Source organism: Berghia stephanieae, chromosome 7 (assembly GCF_034508935.2).
Source record: "Berghia stephanieae isolate SIO BIC M18660-M18661 chromosome 7, UCSD_Bste_1.3, whole genome shotgun sequence".
Lineage (NCBI taxonomy): Eukaryota > Metazoa > Mollusca > Gastropoda > Nudibranchia > Aeolidiidae > Berghia > Berghia stephanieae.
This window is the reverse complement of record NC_088366.1, coordinates 32812939-32839477: the sequence shown is the minus strand read 5'-3', so window position 1 is coordinate 32839477 and position 26539 is coordinate 32812939. Positions and strand designations below refer to the sequence as shown.

Genomic DNA, 26539 nt, shown 5'->3' with positions numbered 1-26539 from the left:
CGCTCGGTACAAATATTCACGGTGTTGGTAGTTACGAAGCCATTGAAATGATGGTGATGATAATGATGATGACGACGACGGTAATCAACGTGTACTTATTTGCAGGTCTGATAACTCAAATTGTTACGGGCTCATTATTGTAATGGGAATACGTTCAAACCAACGTAAAATGTTACAACACTATGAAATCAAACCCATATTTGTCTTCGGGTATCAGGCCTGCTATGTTCACGTATATTTTGATTTTAAAATGCCAGTTTTAATGTAATTTAAAAAAAATAATCGATATTTACGATATAAAATACATGATTTTCACCCTTAATTACATGAATTATCAGTTTATAATGAATTAAAATGGACGTGATGCAGTTCGGTTGGTCACAGATCCATTTTTGAGAAAGATAATTGTCACATTTTCACCAATATTCCTCAAGAATGGTTTGTCTAGTGGATAAAATCAGAACCTCGTCCAATCCCCCCCCCCACCCTTCCCCCCTTTTCCCCCTAGTTATAATATACCGATTAGATCTGTATATGTGATATGTCTGTTTAACCTTACACAGGTGGAGTTTTATTTTGTTCTTAACCAGACACGGTATTTGACTGTTTCGACCAAGAGATCATTAGCAAGTTAACGATTACGTTCCCAAACCTACAACGATCGATGAACGACGTGGAAAAAAAAATGAAAGGTCTGTCCTTCAGGGCAGATCTTCGTTTCTTCCACGTCGTTCGTCGATGGTTGTAGGTTGGGAACATAATTGTTAACTTGAAAGTAAAAGCGATGTGACTAACGCTTCAGAGACTAGGTTTCTATTGAAGAACCCTCTATTATGTCAGAGCAGAATGAAGTCTGATTCCGCCTTTAAGGATTTAAAAATAGTACAACATTATGGCTATTTAGCGAGATTTAGATTGGAGCTATACGGTCGTAAGAAAAAGGGCTAGGCAGGAGAGGGGGCGGGAGAAAGAGACGACACACACACACACACACACACACACACACACACAAAACAAAAACAAAAAAAAAACACAAAACAAAACAAAACAAGATACAATTCTTAAGTAAACGTAACTCTCATGTTGTTACCTGCGAGAATAGAGGGAATGCGAATTAGTGTTAGGATGTCTCAAACCTCTCATGACCTCTGACCTTGGGGACAAGCACAAGGCATAAGGTCAATCTGTAGCTTCAACACGAATATTTACTTGTCAGCGTTTAGGCAGCTTAACATGGACTTGGGATGCCTTTTCTTCCCCCCCCCCTCCCCCCCCCCCCCCCCCCCCCCCCCCCCTACTCCTTACCACCTCAGTTTTGATGATGTTGATGAGGATGATGCGTGCGTGTGTTTACGAGGAGGGTTGGGGGGGGGGGGGTAGCTTTTGCAGTTGACATTTATTGTAGAGTTGTTTAGTTTTTTAATGGCGGGGTCCTGATATCTGTGTCTTGCTGTGTCGGTTGAGGACTTGGGCTTTACGTAAATGGCTCTCTTCGTATCAACATAATCTGGTCTACTATCTATTTCTGCCGTACTCTGGAAAAACCCATACTAAAAAAAAATTGGCCAGAGAACTCGTTCTTCAATTATCGATCGATTTAAATGACCCTATTCTTAGCAAAAAAAAACTCTCAAACCTGGTACTTCGCGAAGAACACTTTGCTATAGAGAAGCGTTCTATTCTAAAGGCAGAAAATAATTTATTATTTTAATGATACAGAAACACTGCTTTACCAGGTGAGCTATCGGAAACGTCATATTAAATATATATCATCATGACACCTTCAGTTTTCTTTTGAAAGGGTTTTGCAGCGTGTCGTACAATAATTTTAATTTTTTTCTCCCACCAGGTTTGCCCCCAGGTGCCACATCGTCAATCAAGCCCCTCTCCTTAGGCTCATTGTCTTCTGGCGCTGCTGCGGCGTCTGCTAGTGCTTTAGCAGCAGCTGGAGGGGGTAAATTGCCTCCCAAGACAGCGGCTGTGCCGCCTATGAATCAACAGCAACAGATGTCTCCCAGTAATGGACTCACCAACTCCTCCAGTGCTGCAACTGCTGCCGCCGTCGCAGCTGCTGCAGCTGCAGCTAATCGCTCTACGTCCAGCTTTGCTGCAGCTTTGAGAAAGTTGGCTAATCAAGCTCAGGATCCCTTAGGTAAGGCTCATCACCTCACTACTACAACTAATACCATCATCAACACCACCACCATCACAACCACAACCGTCAGCCCCCACCACAACTGTGTGCAACAACCATCACCAACACCACTACCAATGTACCAAAACTACCACTACAACTACAACCACCACCACTAACAATAATCCCATAACCAACACCACTGTCACCACACCACTACTACTAACACTGCTTTGTGACTTAGGTAATTATTTCAATTATTTTTTTGCTTTCATCCATCATCATCATCATCATCATCATCATCATCATCATCATCATCATCATCATCATCATCATCATCATTATCAAATTTCTATAACAAGTTACCACGTTATCTTTCTCTCCAGAGGAATCGCACAGCCTGAAACCAACGAGTGGGTCCTCTCCGCCATCCTCTGCTCACAGTCCAAGGGCAACAACTCCCAAACGCTCTCACATCCACCCTATGGCCTTCCCTGCCCATTCCGCCCCGTCCTCTCTGCCTGCCCCTCCAGTGGTGACCATCGCCCCAACCCCGGCTCATCCCCTGCACAACCACCATAGCCACCACTCTAGTAGTCAGAGTAGTAGTCACCACAGCCAGCACCACCATCATCAACAGCAACAACATTCACATCTTTTGTCTAGTGGAGATAACGGTAGACAGGTAAGTACTATGCAGTTTTTTCTTCTTATTTCCAGCTCATTTACCTATAAAAAGAAATTGATTAACGTATATTTAAAACAGGTAAAATTAAACTAGGAAACGAACCAACAAACCAAAAGAGAGAGAAAAAAACAAAACAACAACCACATGGACAAAACAAGAAGAAGCAATCAAGTATTTTCCCATAGACATTACTTGAAGGAATATATAAAACTATAATGTCATTATCAATCATCCATGCTGTTCAAGTGAGTAAATCAGGTGTTAATAATCTAGACCTAGGGGTAAAAACCAATCAACCAACCAAACACAATTCTTCCAGTAAGATTTGAAAAAACCAACATACAATTTTTTTGTTGTTATTAAAACGAATATTTTCCTAATAATTTGCTAGTTTCTTAAAAGGGCATGTACAGTGGAATCCTGATAAGGTCAACACTGTAAGACCAGAAAGATTGGTTGACTTAAGCAAGGTTGACTTCATCCATTATCAATGGGACACTATTTGATAAAGAACAGAAAAGAGATGTTGACTTTAAGCAGAAGTTCACTTTAAGAGTATTGACTTTATGTGGACTCTGATGTAAATAGATTATCAAAATCAAATAAAATTTTATAAAATGAAATGAAAAATGCAGCATCTAAAATGGTATGAATAAAATAACTTTTAAAAACAAAAAATAAAAATCTCTCTCATCAATCTTTTATATATTGTTCAAACCCAGACAAGTGATAGACTGTCATCTGCTCAAAGTGCCTCTTCCAGCTACGATCACTTGGGCAAGACACCATCATCATCAGACAGGGACCAGAGACCTTTATCCACCCATTCGAGAGATGACGACAGATCTTCAGGGAAAGACAACTCATTGTCCAGGGCACCGTCCAGAGCGTAAGTATCGTTAGACTAGCCATGATGAAGATTACTTTAGAGCCGATTTTCTTCTCCAAATTCAGAATTTTAAATCAAAATTTCATAGGAATATTGTTGAAAATATTATTACTTATTTAAAAATACCCTTGGGACCAAAGGTGATAACACTACATCAGTTGTAAAGCATTTTAAGTTTGTTTTTCTTCAGAAATAAGGATTAAAATCCACATTTTGAGTTGATACAGATTTTCCTCTTTAAATTCAGATTTTATTTCTACAAAAGTGAACAGATTTTATTTGTTGCTGATGGCAGGCAGTATGTGTGTCCACCTATAACATCTCAGTTGTACTGGAAGATATGATCTTTTTTATTTTGACTTCAAATATTGGTAGATTAAGATGACTGTATTTATCAAGATCTTAAATTTAAAACTTTGCCCGGATATCATTAAATCGAAGACTTTTTATCTCTTCCAATTTACAGTCATCCTCAGGGATCAGCACCCACCCCAACTTCAACAGCCTCTTCCAGTGGCCTCCCCAGCGGTTTGCCCTTGACCCCTCAGGGTCTTGACCTTTATGCTAGAACATTCCATCCATACCATCCAGACGAAGAGGCAGCCTTACGTCAGAGCCTGGCTCTGTCTGCCTATGGAATTGACCCAGCTACTTATGCTGCTGCAGTGGCCGCATCGGCCGCATACCATCCAGCTCTTGTACAACATCCAGCCTTCTCCCCTGGTGGATTCAGGTCAGTATGAATAAATCGAATACTAACAACACTTAGATGGCACTTATCACCAATTCACCATGCTCAATATGCTTTACACAGTGATGCCAAAACTCCGGTGGTTTCACCGGAAAAAACTCCGGTCTGGAGCAAAAAATTCCGGGTTCCGGGCAACTTCCGTCAAATTCCGGTGAGGTCAATTTGTTCCACGGATATTCCTCCTCCCCCCCCCCCCCCCCCCCCTCCCAATCACCACATCATCATCACTGCCACTAGTATTACAACCATCACTACTACCACTGCAACCACCACCACATCATCATCAGTATCACAACTGCTACTACAACCACCACCACCACCACCACCACACATCATCATTACCACTACCACAACTACCATCACTTTTACAATTATAACCACCACCACCACATCATCATCACTACTACTACTACTTCAACCACCACAACCTCATCGTCATCACTACCACTTCTACTGCAACCACCACTACCACATCATCATCAATACCACTACTACTACAACCACCAGCATCAGATCATCACTACCACTACTAATACAACCACCACTACCATCATCAATACCACTACTACTACTACAACCACCAGCATCAAATCATCACTACCACCACTACAAGCACAATTACCATCATCATGACGATACAATCATCATCATGACCTTTACTACTACAACCACCACATCATCACTACAACTACTACTACAGCCACCACCACCACCACTACATCGTCATTACCTCTACTACAACCACCACCACCACATCATCATTACCACTACTACTACAACCACCACCATCATATCATCATTACCACTACTACTACTACAACCACCACCACATCATCATCACTACCAATACTACTACAACCACCACTACCACATCATCATCACTACCATTTGTACTTAAACCACCATCACCACCACATCAACAACACTACCATCACTACTACAACCACCACCACATCATTATCATCACGACCACAACTACTACAACCACTATACCACCACCAAATCATCATCATTACAATTACTACTTCAACATCCACCACCACCATATCATCATCACTACCACTACTACTACAACCACCACTATCACATCTTCATCATCACTACTACTATTACTATAACCATCAACACCACATCATCCTCACTACCACCAGTACTACAATCTCTACCATTAGGTTTTGGCGCTTTACTTCATTGAAATAAGGATAATTTGGGATTGTATTTGGCAATGTGTTTATGTATCATAATATAATTCTAATCAGTTATCTATTTAGAACTATACACTATGTAAACACAATTCCGAATACCATTCCAATTCCTTTTCTTGTGTGCGGAAATTCCTCTTTTGGCTTTGAAATTCCTAAGAGTGGTGTCTGAAACTCCTGTGAGCCAACTTTATAGTTGGCGTCTCTGTTCACAATTTATTCTCCCCTGTGTGCTACATGAAAGCCATGTTTTTGTCTCGCACAGTAAAAGTTATCCATTAGACATGACATCCTTTATATTTACTGGCTCTCTTACATTATCTGTTACTGCCTATAAGCATTAAGATATTTGTATAGAGGAGGGGGAAGTGTGGAGGGAATTGTAACAATTGGAGAATCGATAGTTCAATTGCCAGACCTCTCAATATTCACACTTGCTACCGTACTAGTTTCTAATTGTTTTTCTTTTTGGTGTTGTTGTTTTTGTTTTTTTAATTATTTTTTAAAAAATCACTTTGCCTGCCCAGTAATTAATTAGGTCAGATGCAAAATACTTTTTAATAAACCAACTTCCCAACCAAAGGGTAGCAAGGAATTAAGTGCAACTGAAAATGTGCTGTAATGAAAAGACTCCCTTTTCATTTAGAGTGATAGTATTAGACACAAAAGGGAGAGCACTGTAATCATTGTCACACAAAGGATAAAGGCATTAATGATCTCACAGACTGGTTTACTTTAGGCATTTGAAACAACTGTTTATCCACTAACTACAAAGAATATGGACATCAGATGGGCATTATAAATTTGTCAAGATTTATTCGAATTCAAGATTAGTTTGTTATGGATCATTAAATATAGATATGTTTATTTTATTTTGTTACTGTTAGTATTTTACAACTGCATCTTTTCCCCTTATCTCCCAGATTGGATGACCCTTTACTTCTCGAGAGATATCGTCTGCTACAATCACCTTATTTCCCCTTCCCACCTGCAGCAGCTAGCGGAATCTTGCCTCCACATCCAGCTACACCTTCACCAGCTGCAGCTGGACTAGCTGGAATGCATCCAATGCTGGCTGCTGCAGCAGCTGCCTCAGCCAACCAGCGTTATCCTGCTGACCTTCTTCAACAACATTACGCTGCCTACCTGGGCAGTCAGAACCACCCCTTGATGGACCCCAGGCTGATGGCTCAAGCTGCTCTCTTGGAGAGGTCAGTTTCATTGTAGTAATTTTTTTGGGCATATTTAAGACTGAGGTCTAAGAAAGCTTTTGTTTTGTTTTTTCTCAGTTAGATCAATATTAATGCCAATGACACTTGTTATATTGTGTGCATGAAATCATATTGTCATGTCTTCAACAGGTCCAGGCTTGAAGAGGAAAAATTAAGAGAAGAAAGAGAGAAGGAGAGAGCAAAAGAGCTGGAAAGGGAGAGAGACAGAGAAAGAGAGAAGAGAGAGAAAGAAAGAGCAGCAGAGCGAGAACTTGCCTATCGAGCTGAGAGAGAACGAGAACGTTTGTCCTCGGAGCATCAGCTTCACCATCACCGCGGTAGACAACATGAGGTGGCCGAGAGGAGAGACATTCTGACAGTGCCCACTCGCTTGCCTGTAGCCTCGGACAGAGAAAGGGAGAGTCGAGATCGAGACGGCAGAGATCACCATCGGAGCAGTTCCCAACAACACCACCATCATCATCATTCTACTTCATCCCATGATCTGGTTGATGCTCACATGAAAAGAAGCTCCGGCTTATCTAATCCAAACGGGTTGCCCAGCAATGGTGAGTCGGGCTAAACATTTCCAAGTAAACAGAAACAAACAATGAACATTTCTATAGCATGTTACAATGAGTGCTTTTCAGAATGCTTTATTGATTCCCCCAGCTGGTTATGTGGAGCCAAATTTCCATTTCATTAAGTACAAGTCATAGCCAGTACTCACACATATTTGCGTGAGTTAAGTGGGATGATGTCTATTAAGTGCTTTACTCAAAGACATTGCGGCCAGAATTTTGCAGTCACTGTCCTCCCGTCTAATCTCAGACCAGGACACAGTGTTTGAATTTTGTTACAAGACGATACATTGTATTGCTGCGTAGTCACAGGAGAATCTGTAATAGTAATTAATGTAAATGGTGCTCAATGTTTAATCCAACAGATTATTTGACAGTTTTGTCTCCTTTTGTGAGGAACAAGTGACAGAATTGGCATCAATTCAGAAAAAAATGAGTGGAGCAGGCACTTATGTTGATAATAACATGAAATGAAGTGGCAGCGTACAAAGTGTTATGGTCTCTGCTTCATTACCTTGAGGTTAGGAGCTCGAGTAACAACCCTAAGCTCACTTAACTGAATTACACTACACCTTATTTCTGGGCCTTGCCTTTCAGTAGACATTATAGGAAAATTAATTTATTTGGATTTTATAAATTTAGATGCCACCAAGGTTGGCAATTTCAATTATATAGTCAGCTATAACATTTCAAATGGATTTCAGAAATGATTGACATATTTTCATATTTTATATGATATATAAGTCATTATTTTGTAAGATGTTAATAATTCCCACTTATCTGTAGGGACCTGGTTGCTCAGTCGATAGAGCAGTCAATTCACACATGCAGGAAGACCCTCTTTTTAATCTGCATAGTTTTTTTTTGTGAACCCTTATATCCAATCAGCATTTCGTTTTGGTACCTTGATCTTCTAACAACATCTGCCCAAAGCATAACAGGTGTTTGTGTCCTCTTAATTGTGATGTATTCTTGCTATGTGAGCCTTGTGGTTCTTTAGGATGACTACCTACTTTCTTCAAAACCTTTTCTTTTTTCCTTCTTTAATGATTTTGAAAACTCCCTCTGGTGAGGTTGACAAAAATTATGGAACAGGCGCTGATAAAGATAAAAATGTGAAAAGTTTTTTCAGTACTAGACAAAGAAATAAAAAAACTGCATCAAAGAATCAGTATTTCGGGACTGTGGATCAAATTTTAGATTTGTTAAATATTGTGTTGCTGTAACACCACCAGTAGTTATCTGGGTGAAAAGAGAATTCACTTTTTGCAGATTCTATTATCAGCTTGGTTGCATGGAAGTATAGCAATTTATTAAATGAGCAAACAATGTAATGTGTTGTGAATGCAATTCTTGATCTCTTCAGATTCCAGAGACTCAGGGTCTGCCCACAACTTTCTCCAGCATCCCTCCAGTCAACACCACAAGGATATGACGCCAACCACTACTACAACATCAACAGCCTTCAACATTTACAACTCACTCCATCCCTTTAAGAATCACCCTTTAGGAAAGGTAAACTTGTAGAAGTCAACTTTACTTGATTCTTAAAACAAATATCACACTCGTACACACAAGCATAAATACATTTGATTTATAGAATAACGCAATATATATTTTTGTTTTCCTTTACTGTTATGCAGTTTCTGTTTAAGAAACTTTATCTCTCGTGAGTTCAACATGAATAAACACATTAGTTTGATTGCACATTAATATGAACGACAGAGATGTAATAAAAAATCTATATTTGATGGAAGCAAAGTACAATCTCTCTCTCTCTCTCTCTCTCTCTCTCTCTCTCTCTCTCTCTCTCTCTCTCTCTCTCTCTCTCTCTCTCTCTCTCTCTCTCTCTCTCTCTCTCTCTGCTTTTAAATATGCAGGTAAACTCATTTTTCTTTTCTGCACAAAAATAAGATAATAGATAAAAATAGATAAAATACTGAATTGATAACTGTCAAATTTGACTTGTTCCTTTCAAACTATAAATACACTTAAATGTTTCTGCTTTTTCTTTAACTGTTTGCAAATCACAAATTCATCCAATATTTTCCAAAGTTATAAGAGTGGCTTTTTACCAAGAGAACTATATTATCGACTTAACTTAGGCTTCAATGGGGTCTAAATTGGATTGATTATAAAATGGTTAAAATTCACAATGATAAAGGCATTGAAAGTTTAATGTCAACCAAAATTACCTATTCATTGTCTGTCTTCACCTATCTAGCCACCAGAGCTCCGACCATCTAGCCATGAACACTCAACATCGAAACCATTGAGTGGGACCACACCATCCTCCTCATCATCATCACAATCCTCCCGTCATTCCCACCACAATATCAGCAGCACCAACAATGCCAACCACCACCATCAGTCAAAAATATCAGACCTTCCCACACCCTCTTCCAAAAGCGAAATTACCAACCCTTTCTCACCATTCTACCACGCTGGCACACACACCCTCCATCAGCAACTGCTGGACCAGTGGTCCCACCCATCATCAACAGCCTCCAAATTAGTTTCTGCTTACCCACCCCCACCACTCATTCCTAATCAACCTAAAGAAAAAATTAGAAAATCATCAGAAAGTTCTGGAATCTTCCGGCCATTTGATGAGCCAAAGACTAAAAACGATGATGAAAATAATCACCATTACAGTAAACTTTCCTCCTCTTCATCGTCACCAAAGCTGCAACAGCATAAAAACTCATCGCTTCACCATCAAGGAAATTTAACACCCTCCTCTACAATTCACGAGAAAAGCAATTCCTCACATTTTTCAAATCCTTTCATGAGGAAAGATGAGAAATCCTCATCTGCGTCATCTGAAGTTCTTTCCATTCCAGTCCTCCGAGTGCCTCCCCAAAGTCACATGATGTCATCAGACTTACAAGCCAGAACCAATCACCAAACATCTCATTCTACGGCATCCGTCGACACCATTGTCAAAAATCGATCTTCGTCAATTTTGTCAAACAATGTTCAGAATAGAATTGAACGCTTTGATTTTAAAAGTCTTGCTAGAGAATGTACCTCAACGACATCCTCAGGGTCGCCACCACCTCTAGTTCAACAACAACAACAACATCAACAACCACCAGCACCTTTGTCGTCATCATTTTCAACAACTGCAGCCACATCATCCGTTATGACACAACAACCCCTGTTTACCAACCCTTACAAATCTTTTTACTCTAACTCACATCACCACATTTTAGAATCTGCACCATTCTCCCTACCGGCTTTAATGGAAAGTGCATTCCACGAGGATTTGCTCCTGAGGCAAAGAAAGAGCTTGAGCAAACTAGACGTTGAGGAAAAGAGAATGAAAGAGCTTGGACGAGGTACCGAAGACTCAGATGGAGAGCTAGATGAAGTTGAGGAGAAGATGACTGCTCGCTTGACTATGATTGGTCGCCTTACCCCATTACCTTTGGAAACATCTGAAGATAAGATGAATTTTTTGGAGACTGTTGGTTTGACTACTCATGATAAGAAAAAAGGTCAGTATGATTGCTTTTTCTGTTTATTTTACATCTAATGATATAATATTATGGCTCTTCCATGACAAGTTAAGGATTGGATCACACATGGATCATAGGCTTTGGTCCAATTTTGGTGTATCATTTTTTTTCCTTGCAAAAATTGGAACTCTAATATTCACTTTGTGGTGCTGCACTGCAACTGTTGTTTGAGCAATTTCACTCTTTAGATAGACAAGAACTCTCTCTCCTCTTCTTCCCCCCTCCCTCCCCATCTCCCTCTCTTTCTCTCTCTCTCTCTCTCTCTCTCTCTCTCTCTCTCTCTCTCTCTCTCTCTCTCTCTCTCTCATTCTGTCTCTCTCTTTCTTTTCACTATGCCATAGAAACTGATGACTCACATCTGTAATTGTTTGAATCACTCAGTATTGACGTTTTTATGTCTAAACAATACAAGAATGTCTTTTTGTCACAGTCTAATTATACATCTTATCTTCCCTGGAGGTTTGATACATGATTGGTAGATTCTATCTATCAATTTAATTTATTATTACCCACGTCTCTAACATTTCATCCTTTTCATATACAGAACTGCAGATCAAAAAAGAAATGAGAAGACGAAGGCTGCAGCGATTGGCCAGCGTGAGTCCTGTGTTATTCCAATCTGACGAACCAGTGCTCGACGGGACCAGTCATAAGGATTCATCCAAGGGCATAACTCCTGCCTTGTTGACAAGACTGATGCAAGCCAGTCGGTCTGGAGGAAAGGTGGATGAGCTGCTTCTCAATGAAATGGATTCAGAGGAGAAAGCTCAGTTCTTCAAACAACTGGGCATGCTACCTCAGTCTCATGCTGAGAAATCAGGTAAAAAAATATATCAAATCTTAATGACAAGCAAAAACTTGTTGGTCAGTAATGTTAATTTCGTTCTTGAATTAGTTAAATTTATTGTTTGAATTTAAATAAAAAATTTAAACCAGCCTCATTTTGGAATGCAGCATCCACCGAATCTCATTTTGTCTATAATTTATTTTAGTTGAGAAAAGGCTGGATGTGTGGTCAGGTGGCTCAACTGTTCAGCAGTTTGTCTTGAAACATGGGTCAAGTAATGTGGAAAATGCTGGTCCTGGCATTGTGTCCTTGGTTAAGGCACTTCACAAACATTAACCCACTCAACTCAGGTGTGAACGATTATCTGGCTATAGGAAGTGGTGGATATTGCAAGACTCTTGGTACAAAAGATGCCTAACAGACGACTGCTACTGTATAAAATGGAAATATGGTTCTATATGACGTGCTGAGGTAATAAATGAAATGGTGTGAAACGCATTGAGCTTTGCTATCTGTGGAAATGTTCTATATTAATGTTAATATTTATTTATTTGAATATGGTGGGGACTAATAATTATTTGACAGAGCACCCAAATAAAATGGTTTTGAATCCGGATAGATTTATGTGTCTATTAGAAAGTAGATTTTGATAGACTAACACTAATATCCTATCAAATGGTTGCAAATAATTGTAAATGTTTGTTTAAGTCTAGACAAACAGGAATACACTTCGGCTCCACAGCTTTATAACTGAAGTTCCAGCAACAGAAAAAATACTGAAGCTGGATTCAAAGCTAGCACCAAGCTTTTGGTATTCCATTATGAGTAGTTAGATAACAGCCTTTTATGAAGATGCACAATTTCAGTCTTGCTGAAGATATCCATTGCATTTTGTCATAGTCTATTGTGTAATTCTCCCCCTCCCTCCTTTCCATAACCCAGACATTGAGATGAAAAGACTTTGTGCCGAGTTCATCAATGCCAAATACAATGGTATGCAGCAAGGTATGCAATATTCACTCTTTAATTTATTGCTATTAACTTGACATCAATTTGTATCCGTTTTCATTGTCAGCAGCAACATTAACTCACTGTTTTCTTTATAAAAAATGTCATTATAATTTTAATAATGTGAGGGATTTTTATTGCAAATTAATTAGATTTGCCACCAAAGGGTCAATATTATCTTACAAGGTAATGATAGATTATCATGTGTGCTGTACTATGCTGACCTAGTGGCACATCTGCCAATAAGCCTTCAATGTCTTATTTTAGTGAAATACTGAATAACTTGGAAAAAATTGAAACTGCTACAAGTATAGAATATTAACCAAAAAAGAAAAGAACTGAAATCATTTCATTAATAATAAAATTCTGCAGTTTTAGTTACAGTCAGGCTTTGTTAAATTATTAAAATGTTGAGTGAAATTGAAATGTCATTTTTTTTTAAATTTCAGAAAATTGTCTGAAGAGAAAGCACGAAGATGTTCAGAATATTCACAGTGCCACAAACAAACGATTGCAGCATGAACCGTCCAAAAAGTTATCTAATCTCATTCAACCTCTTACTTCCTCCTCTTCATTGCTGTCGTCATTAAAAGAAAAGGATAGCAGCAAGTCAGACTCTTTCCCAACTGGAAAAAAAGCCCATAGTCGGGAGACCCCAATGTCAAAAAATAAGGCTGTACCATCAATGGATACTCAAGCAACAACTATCCCTCCCACCAGTAAATCAGATCATTCCGTGTCTACTGTCACTTCCTCTACAACATCTTCATCATTATCATCTATGTCTTCAACTAAAACATCAACTCCAGCCTCGTCGTCAAGACCAGACTCGTCATCCGCCCCTTCCTCCGTGATATTCCCACCTCACCCTCTTGTCAACAGCAGCGCCCTTCATTCCTCCTTTGCTGAAGAGTTCCACAAGTCTGTCTTGCAGAAATCTTTCAACTATCACCAAAAGCAACAACAACAGTTGTTGGCCAAACAACATTCTGCAGGTTTGTATTCTTTTACAGTATGTCTTCACACGCTCCAATCACAACCTCCAACCTCTTGTAAAAAAAGAATAGACATAATAAAGTTCTGTCACGATGTTTACCATGATTTAGTATTTGAGAATGAGGAAGTTCAGACAGTTAGATATTCCTTTTTATTCTTATAACAATAGAAGTATAAAGATGTATGATTGTGCATTATTGAAAGTTCAATTTTTTTTAATGAAAAAAATTATCAGTGTATCTTGTATAAATAGTGTACAACTTATAAATGGACACTATACACTGATCTGGCAAGATAAAGACAGTATAAACATATCAGAATGGGTTAGTAGTTGTTGCCTAGTCTGTGTGGTGTTCAATATTGAGACCACTGTGCAATCTACTATTTCTGTTGACTAGATGATGGATGGCATTAAACATAATAAATTATTCTCTTATGCTGTTATAATAATTTACTGACATCAAATGCATTGTCTCATTCATTTTGATATCTTACAATTTAAAAACTCTGCTTGGCATGTTTTTTCTAGTCTATCACCGAAACAACAGTCGTCATCACGAGACTGAATTTCATGACAATCATAATTTCTCACATGTGAAAACAGTAAGATATAATGGTGGGTAAGAGTAAAAGCAAAATTCTGGAGAAATGAACTAAAACTAAAAGAAAATATGAAACAAATCAATTGGACCAGTTTGCTCATTATGTGTTCACATCATAATCATTTTCAATTTGTCCATTTAGATATTCGGGATAACAGAGCAAGTGAGATCCACCATCGTCCTTCATCATCTCCACAGCCACCGCCTCTACCTACTCCTGCCTCTTCCAACAGCACCAAACCTCAACATTATCAACGTTCTGCTCACCTCAACAACCATCATCCTCAGAACTCCTCAACATCTGGAAGTAGTATTGGTAGCAGTAGCAGCAATAGTAGTATTACCGGTGCTTTATCTTTAAAACCTCTGACATCCTCTGCCACCAACAATGATGTCGGCAAATGCCATAATCCAACCACCAATGCAGAATCTCTCCTCAAATCGTCAACAGTGGGAGGACAGCCATCACAACCATCTCACCCATCCCCACAGCTACTATCCCAAGCCGCTCTAGCAGGTCTCTACCCATGGCCTGGGGGACTCAACGCTATGATGGAATCCTACCAGAGGCAGCATGGGGGAGCCAGCAGCAGCTCCTCTGTCACTGCCTTGCACAATGGAGGTGAGGAAGGTATAGAGTTTGACCATTAATTAAGTCATTTAAAAAAAGAAGTCTTTAGACTTTAGAGCCATAAGGCCCATGGCGTTTCCAATTGCTTTGGAAAGGAGGCAAGTCAGTTGCAGTGTACTTTCCACCATATCTAACTGACCCAGATACCCAACCATTACTGGATGAACAGAGACGGGGGGTGGGGGACAGGTGAACGATACTGCAAGTGCTCTATCAACTATTAGGTCATATGTGTCATGCTTTTTGATCAAACTGCTAATTATAAAGTCATTGTAATTTAGGCACTCAACAGGGGTCTTTTTTAAGAGAGATATATACAAAAGTCCAACATCATCATCATCATTATTATTATTATTATTATTATTATTATTATTATTATTATTATTATTATTATTATTATTATTATTATTATTATTATTATAAATGTAAATATTAGGCTGCTTAAAGCCCGGGCCAGTAGAAACTCAGTCAAAGTAGGAAAACAATTAAATCTGGCAACTGAAGATTTGTAGATTTAACTTGAAAGCATTAAAAACATGGAGTGGGTTTTGATATGGATAAATTACAAAATTGAAAGACCCTCTTTATTTTAATGCTCACACAATTGTGGATATTGAGTTAAACAGAGACAAATATTTTGATCATCAGTCAAAATCTTTCCAGTAATAGGTGGGTGCAATAATAGGCCTGTTAAAAAAAAAAAAATAGATATGTGGCCTGCAGGGGCAAATATTTTATTTAAATTATGAAGCGCACGGAGCATGATGATGTGGACATTTTGATAAACACGCATTTTATTTATTTAAAGATATGAAACAGTGCCAGCGGGTGGTTGCATGGGAGCATCACCCTTGAATCATATACCTATGATGTTCGCATGGGTGTACGATCCGATAGTGATGTCGTTTCTTCTTCTCTTTACTAGCCTATCCTGCTTCTTTGGTTTGTGATTGTATTTTTGACAGGGGATATTTTTTTTCTGTAAATCTTCTGCCTGTTTGTTCTTGGTTATTTATAATTTAGCTTATGATATCTTTAGGTTATGATTTTGATTTACATTTGTACTATTTTTGTCAGATTGCTTGTTTTTTTGTTTCAGCGGTCTCTCATATAACCTCAATTGTGTTGGAAGAGACCTAAAGCAACAAACAAAAACAGTGCCAGACTTTTTCAGACCTTTATCAGTGCCTGCTCCCTAATTTGTCAATTTGATAATGTTATTTATTTACTCCATATTAATTATTTTTTATTTAAGAAAGACCATCAGTTTCCTAATTTGAGATATGATGATCTCATGATAATAGTAACAGCACATATTCATATATTCTTTTGTTCTAATCAATTGAAAAGTTAATGATTTGTCAATGTATTTCTGTTTTCTCCTTTGTCATCTTGAAGAAAGCCAAGCTAATTCTGATCTAAGGAGAAACTAATGGGGATCTTTCTGCATTCATGAAATACTCATTTATGGTAAGTACAGTTCAAAGTTCAAATGTTCTTTTTATGCAATTTGACAAAAATAGAGCATAAATTCAATCTCAAATAAGGTTATTTATCACTTTAATGGGAGAATATTAAAAGTTCTCTAGACTTCTTTTTTTATCAATTAATTGGTCTCTCTTTAAATATTTATGACTTTTTATTTATTGGTACAAAATTGATATTTTAAGTCCCAGCCCAAACCATATTTTCTAAAATTCAGGTATTTGTTTTACCATAATTGAATGAGTAGTCGTGTATTGTAACTAATCTGTTGTATTCTATTGTATTTTTATAATTGGTAAAAAATGTAATGTTGTGGAAAGAGTTGATTTATTTTTGAAACAGACATTTGTTGATTTCGGAGAGAGCAATTTAAAGGTGCCTAATCTTCAAGCAATGTCTCCTCTTGAGCCAAAATAGAAATGACAGTCCATCAGTATGCGAAAAGTAGCATTGTGCTGTAATCTTGTTGTTCAGCTCAGTGAGAATGCAATAAGATGTTCAATGCCTTGAAACTATTAGATTTTTGATCATATTTTATGCAGTGACCTTGGAACAAATTTGTCCATTTAATGTCAAAGGCATAAATTTTCCCACTGCATGTTTTATTTCTTCTACTGACGTTTATAATCAATAATAACTCATATATTCTTTCTTTGTTTGGTTTCTTTCAGAATATATTCATAACTTATGTAATGATAACTTATTTATCGATTAGTTTTAAATTGTGATTGTCAAAACTTGATATTCATATGATCAAAATAATGATAATTAATTTATTTCACTTACTGATTTTCTTTAATTGAACAGATTTGTCATTACATGGAAAAGAGTTAAATGAAGGGAAGGCTGTGGTGTGTATATCAAGAAAACCCAAGCAAGCAAGTCAGCACAGGGGAATTAAGATTAAGACTAGTTTACAGGGGTTCATAATCCTGCTTCTCCCCCCCCCCCCCCCCCCCCCTCCCTTGGTATCTTTCCTTTGTCCCTGAATTTGGATCAGTTGAATCTTTTTCATATGAATTCAAGGAAGTGTTTTATTTAAATAAAAGGGTGCTGGTTTAGATTTTATTATTGTCTCATGTTATTTCTTGAACAGTGAGAGTAAACGATGGTAAGACAAAAAAATGGGTGCAGGGAAATCATAAAAGTCTTGATGTTTATTGAGGCAGGGAAAAATGGGCCTGATTATTGGTCTCATGTCATATACAAAATATCTTTTCAAATGGAGCAATTTTTATTCCTTTTTTATCTTTTGTTAACTTCCAAAATTTGTTTCCTGCACAACTCCATCCAGATACAATACAATATATTTAAAGGCATTGATTGAAGCGCATCATGTTAAATGTGTTGTTTTGGAATTGTGTTTGACGATGAGCCAAAATGTTTGGTTTGTTTTATTCAGAAGTTGTCTTTGGAATCAAATTTTCCAAATCTTGACCTGACAAGATTACATACATTATTATGGATCTCGCTACTCTCATTTCTATATCATATTATTTTATTTACAATTTCCCTGACTAATTTCATTATTATTATTATAATATAATGATTGCCTTTTATCTCATCTCAACATTTTTGTACAGTCAATTATTGAATATTTGTTGGAGTTTCTTGAAGTAAACCTGTGTTTTCATTGTGATGACGCTATTGCATTCCATATAATACAATGTGTGCTAAATGTTGTACGATTTACATGTGTGTGAAATAGATTGATGACGGTAACAATAATTTATTGAAAATTATTTGAAAATCTGTCACTTGTTGTTTGTACATAGAATTTTTAAATGAAATTTGTTCCAATGAACGTGGGTGATTTTAAGGAGGTTGAGATTTTTCACAACTGATTTATAAAGTTGCCAATTTTTACATTTTCTGGTCATATTTTATAAGAGATGATAACTGCTTCTCTGGGTTTCAATGATGATTGATATTACAGACCTGCCAACCTTCCTAGAATGAAAAGTGTATTCTATAACCTAAAAAGTGTATTTTATTAGCAAAAAAGTGTATTTTGTCCGCACATGTGGAAAAAATTGTGCACTATTCAAAGACTTATATAATAGCTAACACCACACCAAAATCAAAATTAACTCTAACCTTCATCATTCACAGCAATCTATAGTAATTACAAAATTATCTGGTTTAGCGAGAAACTAAACTAAATGAGCATTTCAAACTAGTATAAGGCTCAGAAATTGCAAAATCTAAGGATATTGCTTTGGAAACACCCAAATAGATAACCGAAAGGCCCCAATCATGTTGGTACTATCGATGGTAGTATCAATGTTAGTGTCAGGGGAAGAGGTGGTGGTTGCTGTAGCTATGGTGCTCTAGTGGTGGTGGTGGTGATGATGAAGCTGTGGTGGTGGTGATGATGAAGCTGTGGTGGTGGTAATAGTAGAAGTGATAATGTTGTTGGTTGTGGCAATGGCAATGCTGTGTTGGTGGTTGTAGCAGTGGTGATGTATCAAATGAAGTTGTGATGGTGATATACATCTGTCAACCAAGTAAATTAGTTGAAAGTTTTGAGATAACAAATATGGGAGAACGGGTTTTAATTCCATAGATGACATTTTGCACCTGTGACAAAATATTTTCCGTATGTTGTCTCAGGTGCAAAATGTCATTGTCAAAGATGTTAGTTCAATTTAATCTCCACTTAACATTTTCTATTTAACAAGAAGTAAAAGCTTAAATATGGCCCGAGATCATTTAAATTATAAAATAAACTTACATGCATAATCCTATGCAAATCCTCATAAAGGTATGAAAAAAATATTAGTGAAAACCAGCATTATATAACTAACTGAAATTATAATAATAGTACAAATTTACAAATTATGATACATTATACAGCATTTGATGTATGACATGTATGTATCTATCATTGCATCAAATGTATCATTTCCAACCTGAGAAAAAACCATTAAAATATTACCAAAAAATTGTACTAAATCTTTTGGAATCGTATCCACGTATTTGGGTCCAAAATTCAAACTAAAATATGCGAAAGTGTACAGGTTGGCAGGTCTGATATTATAGTAATAGTTGTTTTGTTATTGTTGTTATTACTGTTATTATTATTGTTGTTTTTGATCAAGTTATTGTGATGAAAAATAAAGTTTTGCGACACCCTTTTTTAAATGGGAAAGGATGCCAAAAATGAATAAATTGGACAAAAAACAAAACAAAATAAACAAAAGCAAAAACAGTAGTGCCTCAAATCATTCACAAAACTGTGTTTTATATACAAATGTATTCATTTTCCGAGCCCTACAACTTTTTATATAACTGCATAGGGAGATGCAAGATTGTTTCTAGAACTGATTTTAACAGGATTAGAAACAAAATTTGCCAAGAATTAGAACAAAACCGAATGAATTTGAAATTATATATTCACTGCTACATTTTATCAAACCAAATTTTGATCCGATGGGCAAAGCAGCTTATAGAAATAAAAGACACCTTGAGGTTGTGATTTATGTTTATATTCTTTAAGACAAATTTTTATGTATATATATTTTTTAAATGATGAAGTTGAATGTAATCTCCAGGTTAATCTACGAAGACAAATGATGAAAATGTTTTGGATTTCCCTTTCCATTAAAATTGGACAAAAATTATGATGGATATTTGGCTATCCCATTAATTTTGACCCTGAAATGACCTAATTGTGTCGCAAACGCCGTAAAACCCTTAAAAACAAACATAAGACTATTTATCCTGATTTCATGAGAAGTCAAAGGAGAAACATGAAACATCCAAACCATTTTGTTTTGTTTATTTAAATTAGTTATTTTCAATTCCATTGCTTTTTTTATTATTTTTATTTTTTTTGGGGGTTTCTAGTCGCAGCATTTATATTTTACTTTAGAAAAATAAACCTTACTACTCTACTCTGCAAAAATTCTAGCCAACTATTTTGTTGGCCATTCTCGCTTGTGTGTTTTTGTTTTGTTTTTTGGTTTGTTTTCTTTTCTTTTGGGGGAGGGGGGTTGTGGTTAAAATATATCTGGATTGGTCAGTTGTGGTTTATAATTGATTCTTCAGAGGACTTTGATTGTATTTATTTTGATACTGCTTGATCTAATGACTTTGCAATACAAATCTCCACATGTCACGAGCTGTCCATTGTTATGAAATTATTGCTAAAAATGATTCTACCTTTAACTCACTCAACCCTAACACCGACTATATCCGTAGTTTACCCGTATTACTTTTACCCCATGCCTATTTATTACATTTTTTCTGAGACAAATTATAGGCGTAGTATCAAAACTAATGTTTTTAGTTTTTGCATGTTAATGGTAGTTGAATAAAACAATCTATGTACATGCTTATTTTAAATACATTTTTCCCCATTTTGAAAAATAGCAAAAATCTCTAGGATTGAGTGAGTTAAATGGTGACCCGGTTTTGTTCTTAAACAATGATTTCTCTCGTTATTTCACAGAATGTAAACAAAGATCCAATAGTTTTCACCAAGAGAGCAATAACAAATGTTTTTAATGAGGCAAGAGTAGCATTGCTGTCATTGCATTGTTGGTGAAAATGGCCAGGTTTATGGTTAGATTCATAGAAATAATGGAAGGAATGATTGTTTCCTCAGGTTAGAATAAACTTGAACGCTGTGAGTCAAAGCCTGATGTATACTATACCTACACTTCTATTTTGTTTGTATGTTGTGACTTTTTCAATGATTCATACACTAATTATTACATTTTGTAGGCAACTTGTAAATCTCATTTATGATATTGTTCATTATTTGATATTGTAAAATCCATGTGTTTAATTATCAAAAGCTGTCTTTTTCTTTGAAATGGTGACTTACATTAAAATAATTTTGCAAGTAGTTTACAATATTATTTCGTTTTTGGTTTTATCGGCTTATGCACTGGAATTATTCCTATTCCTTCCCTTTAAAAAAAAAGGAAAGAAAAATAAAGGCAATGATAAAAATTGATGCCATATAAAAAGCATTTAATAAACTGCCAAAACTGTAAATATTTTATCGTAGCAGTGAAATAATGGTTGATTTTATGTTCTAATGTCCTAATAATTTGCTCTTTGTGTGCAGCTGTTGTTCATAAAACACACACAAAGTCTGATTATGTTACAACTTTATCACCTGTCAATTGTTACACGTTACAAATCTCAGAAGAAGATCTAATCATTAAGATGACTGGAAAAAATAAGGAACACAATTGATCGGAATGGTTGTCATTTTTCCAAGGTTTGCTAAATAATATATACAAACAAAATATTACAACACAATCATGTGTTAATGTATATATATAATATGAATTGTAATATAAAATAATATTTATATATAATGCAGTTTAAAATGATGGACAGTACAATAATTTCTCAACGATGGTATTTTTTACTTCTATTGTGATGCCCGTGGATTGTGCACATATATCCCCAACTGTGGTAATATCGTTTGATATAATTATCTTCACTAATACTTGGTCACATTTGGCCATGTAAGGACACAGTAGAATTGATAAAGTTTGGACTTTTATTCTTATAGTTTTAGGTTCCCCTCCTTCAGGCAATCTAGTCCGCAGAATTAACTTCTGAAACTGAATCTAATAGTAAACCGAGGCTTGGGCTTCACACTGAAGGAGAAATCTACATGGGTGCAAGATTTCCTTCGTTTTTAAAATGGATTTTATTTTATTTCCGGAATCTAGATCATCTCAACATGCCATTTTGAGGCAATAGGTCACACTTCAAAATAAGTTTTAGGCTTTTAGAATTCGTTGGAAATAGATTTCAGGCTTTTTTGGTCTGTCCCACTTGCACCCATGCATCTAAGTAGGTATGTATGTTGATTTAAATTTATAAATGTTCCATTCACAATGTGGATTGATTATAATCACATATGGCAAAGGAAGAAAGAAATTTAAACATTACATTGCCATTAAACAAGAAGTTGATATGTGTTCAAGCAAAGATTACAAGTTCTTATGAATTCTTCTTTTGGTTGAACCGCTCATATTAGTGTTGCTTGATTGGGTGGGGATCCTGACCTCCCTTGTGGGCAGGGGGGTACATACTGTCTCTTCTATCCCCTTATATCTGTTTTCCAACTTGCTTTCTGTCTTTGTCTTGGAATGAGATTACTTGGATAGGTGATCTCAAACTAAGTACAATGGTGGTATGCTCTTGGAATCTACATCTGATCCCTTTTGTTGCCAGTTCCCCTATGTCTTACTTTTTCTTGGGTGCTTTAATTGTAATTCTAGAGCTTTTTGCTATCCCATTTTCTTCCTTTTTACTGGTGCTGATATAACCTAAATGTGTTGAAAGTGCCGTAAAACCCTTAGAAACAAACAAAACAAGAGAGTGTTGCTTGTGGTTCCATATGTTATGATATATATTACGTCATGGTTTGAATTCGAGTCGTAGCACAAGACATTCTTTCACTTCTGTTTCAGAGACTACTTCACCACAACAAATAAGCATAGAGCTTTAAAATAGAATTTAGAGGTCTGTAAAGAGAAGTCATATTGTCTGTCATCCAGTGGATCTCAGGTAAAATGAGGTTGTGAGGGTTCCAAGTTCTTGTTAAATTTAAGATGCTATAAATTGATAATGATTTGTTAAAACGATTTGTGGGTTTTAAAATTTTTTCTCATTTCAGTCCAAGCAGTTTTTGAATCAAGAGTTCCACTGTTAACACTTTATCTTTTTACTTTGTCCTTGTCCTTTGTCACAATAAAGTTTCCATTCTTTATTTATGAGGATTTTTGTTTTGTTTGTTTTGCTTTTAAAACAAGTCCTTATTTATTTGTAAAGCCTGTTAAGTCGATGCTCAAAAAGTATGGTATCATGTTTTGGTAAAAAACAAAAACAAAACAATTCTCCTATTTTTAACCCTTGTCTCTAACTAGGCCATGATTATAATTACTAGAGTTAATTTTTTTCACCTTTGCAGTCATTAGATTTCCTCTTTAGCAAATATAATCGGAGTTCCATACAGAAAGATCGAAAAATGCAAAATGTACAAAACACATGGTCGGTAATCTTTATCTAGAGAATATATCCTTTAATTGTTGCTGTCATCCTAAACTATGAAAAGTTTTGAAGCCTAATTCACCTATCAGACAAAGAACAAACTTTCTAATGATTCTCTCATTACTCATTTTCATTTTTGATGAATGAATTTTTCATTAAACGTAGCATACCACTAATATTATGATTATTGCTATACTGCTTTTTTTACTTCAATTTTTATTATCGTTATATTGTCCGTATACAATTCACGCAATTTTTTTTTTGGTACTTGATTTGTTTATTTTAACTGTATTTTTGTCTTGTGCCCATACCCCTTCCCTTCCCCCTAAATTTCTTTTCTTTATTTGCAATAAACCACACATTATATCAAACAAATCAATATCTTTGTGTTATTCTAAATCAATTTAAATGTTGGGTCAATCTAAATGTGCGATGGGTGAAATTCCCCATGTTCCAATAGTGGACAGGGAGGCACTTACTGTCTTCTATAACCCTATATCTGTTTTCCTACTTGCTTTCTGTCCTTGTCTTGGAAGCGGGTGGTTGGATGGGAGCATCACCCTTGAATCATATACCTATGATGTTCGCATGGGTGTACGATCCGATAGTGATGTCGTTTCTTCTTCTCTTTACTAGCCTATCCTGCTTCTTTGGTTTGTGATTGTATTTTTGACAGGGGATATTTTTTTTTCCTGTAAATCCTCTGCCTGTTTGTTCTTGGTTATTTATAATTTAGCTTATGATATCTTTAGGTTATGATTTTGATTGACATTTGTACTATTTTTGTTAGATTGCTTGTTTTTTTGTTTCAGCGGTCTCTCATATAACCTCAATTGTGTTGGAAGAGACCTAAAGCAACAAACAAACAAACAAAAAAAAAAAAAAAATTGTCTTGGAATGAGAGTACTTGGTTTTGTCCTTTCCATTGACGGGGTCCTTGGTTTGGGAGGGAAACAGTCAAATGTTATAGTAATTGTTTTGGGAGATGATATTTATTTTCGTTGTAAATCATCTCTCTATTATGTATTGTAATATATTTGTTGTTTTGAATGTATAATGTAAGCATTTGAGTGTGTTCCACTTAGTCTGTGCTTCTGCCTGAATGAGACTTTCAGGTGATCTCAACTATGCATAATCATAGTATGCTTTTGAAATCTACACCTGGTCCCTATTTATACCATTCCCTTTTGTCTTACTTTTCTTGTGTGCTTTCAATTGTAATCCAGAATGTTTTACAATCCCATACCATTCCTTTTTACTTTTTACTGGCGCTGAAAGGACCTTTATGCGTCCCAAGCGCCGTAAACAAAGAAAACAAAACAAATGCCCACATGACGAGACTGTTGGCCCTCCCTAGACTGATAGATTCTTCACCAATCCTCAGCCTCGATCTCTTTTATCCTCAAGTAAAAAAAAAAAAAAAATATCACTTTTCTTTTTCATGCAGCTCCGTGTCCTTGTTCTGGGAGACATGATATCTCTTTGTTAATAATCTCTCATATATGTATTTAGTCATTGTTAGATCCTTTGATAAGGTACTACGTATATCTCTTTGTTAATAATCTCATATATTTAGTCATTGTCAGGTCCCTTGATAAAGTGTACATAAAAAAAAAAAGAGAAAATTTTCCCTTTGATTTCGAATGCCAATAGTGCGTGAACTTTAAGATTGATGGCAAACCGGTGTGGCACAATCGTGAAGAAATGTTAAAATTAAAATGAGTTTGAGATACTTGTCAAACGTGAGTGACCTCCCTCTTTTTAACAATGATTGATATCACTATAAAGTGAATGGAAAATGAGATTGGTCATTAGATCTCTATAAGAAGGAGTTCTCACAACCAATGCATTTTCAGAAAGGTCAATTATTCCATTTTCAACCACATGGGTTTATTAATGTTATTATTAACAGTCACGTTCGTTGTGTCATCTATCCACTATTTTCTGTTTTCCGACTTGCTTTCTGTCTTTGTATTGGAATGGGATTGTTTAGCTTGGTCCTCGCCGTGGCTAGTCCTTGACTGGGAGGGAAGCAGTCAAATGTTGTATAGTTCTAGTTTTTGAAGATGATATTTTTTTTCTTTGTAAATCATCTCTCCGTTAGGTACTGTTACACATTTTGCTTTAAATATATAATGGTTTGTAAACATTTGAGTATATTCATCTTAGTGGGGACCTGTGCTTGTGTCTGGATGAGACTTTTAGGTGATCTCAAAGTACACTGATAGTGTGCTCTTGGAATCTGCATCTGTTCCTTATTTGAACCCTTCCCCTTTGTCTTACTTTTTCTCGTGTGCTTTCAAATGTAAATCTACAGCTTTTTTTACTCTTCCATCTTCCTTGGTACTTGTGCTGAAATGACCCAGTGTCGCAAGTGCCTTAAAAACAAAACAAACTAAAATGTCTGACATGGCGGTTTTTTGCACAAAAAAAATAAAAATCCCAAATTTTGCAAGCTAAAAACAGCAAAATTTACAAAAAATTTGCAAACATTTGCGATTAATTTTCCTAAAAACCCATAATTTGTTCATGAAAGAGAAAGGTATTTGTTTGTTTTTAAGGGTTTCATGGCGCTTGCAACAAATGGAAAGTCACATCAGCGCCAGTAAAAAGGAAGAACATGGGATCGAGTAAAAAGTTCAAGAATTGCAATTAAAGTACCCAAGAAAAAGGAAGAACACACTATCAGGGTACATATTTTGAGATTATCTAAATGTTTCATCCTGACACAAGCACAGGTCCCCCAGTGATGATAATGACAATTTGTCAAAAAGGAGGAAAATCTACCGGCCCGTCAGTCAAGCCCAAATCTAATGCAAATATAACATAGCTATTCATAGTTATTTAATATATTATTAGTCCTAAAGCACTTCTGATCATTAGACACATCCTGACCTTTTGAAAAAATATTATTTAATGAATTGTCATTTCCAATTAAACATTTTAGAGGCCTATAATGCTGTCCACTATATCAAGAGATGGTGATAAACTTTTGGCCAAAAGACCAGGAGGTATTTGTTTTTACATAAC

At 36.2% G+C, this 26539-nt stretch overlaps 1 protein-coding gene across 4 annotated transcripts in view; it reads left to right on the top strand.

Annotated features, from left to right (window-relative positions):
* The window catches only part of LOC144977094 (uncharacterized), a 112364-nt gene extending 91026 nt beyond the window's left edge, over positions 1-21338 (top strand). For 3 of the 4 annotated variants that reach the window (XM_078921888.1, XM_078921890.1, XM_078921889.1), the window contains exons 4-17: positions 1850-2152; positions 2521-2819; positions 3545-3711; positions 4178-4444; positions 6588-6875; positions 7026-7444; positions 8823-8971; positions 9681-10956; positions 11522-11797; positions 12707-12769; positions 13222-13767; positions 14513-15001; positions 16400-16471; positions 17294-21338. In XM_078921888.1, coding sequence (XP_078778014.1) covers positions 1850-2152; positions 2521-2819; positions 3545-3711; positions 4178-4444; positions 6588-6875; positions 7026-7444; positions 8823-8971; positions 9681-10956; positions 11522-11797; positions 12707-12769; positions 13222-13767; positions 14513-15001; positions 16400-16434 — 4577 coding nt within the window. In that variant the 3' untranslated portion in view covers positions 16435-16471; positions 17294-21338. The remainder of the gene's footprint in view (positions 1-1849; positions 2153-2520; positions 2820-3544; positions 3712-4177; positions 4445-6587; positions 6876-7025; positions 7445-8822; positions 8972-9680; positions 10957-11521; positions 11798-12706; positions 12770-13221; positions 13768-14512; positions 15002-16399; positions 16472-17293) is intronic. The other variant, XM_078921891.1, reaches the window with a different exon arrangement.
* Positions 21339-26539: the final 5201 nt, after the last annotated feature.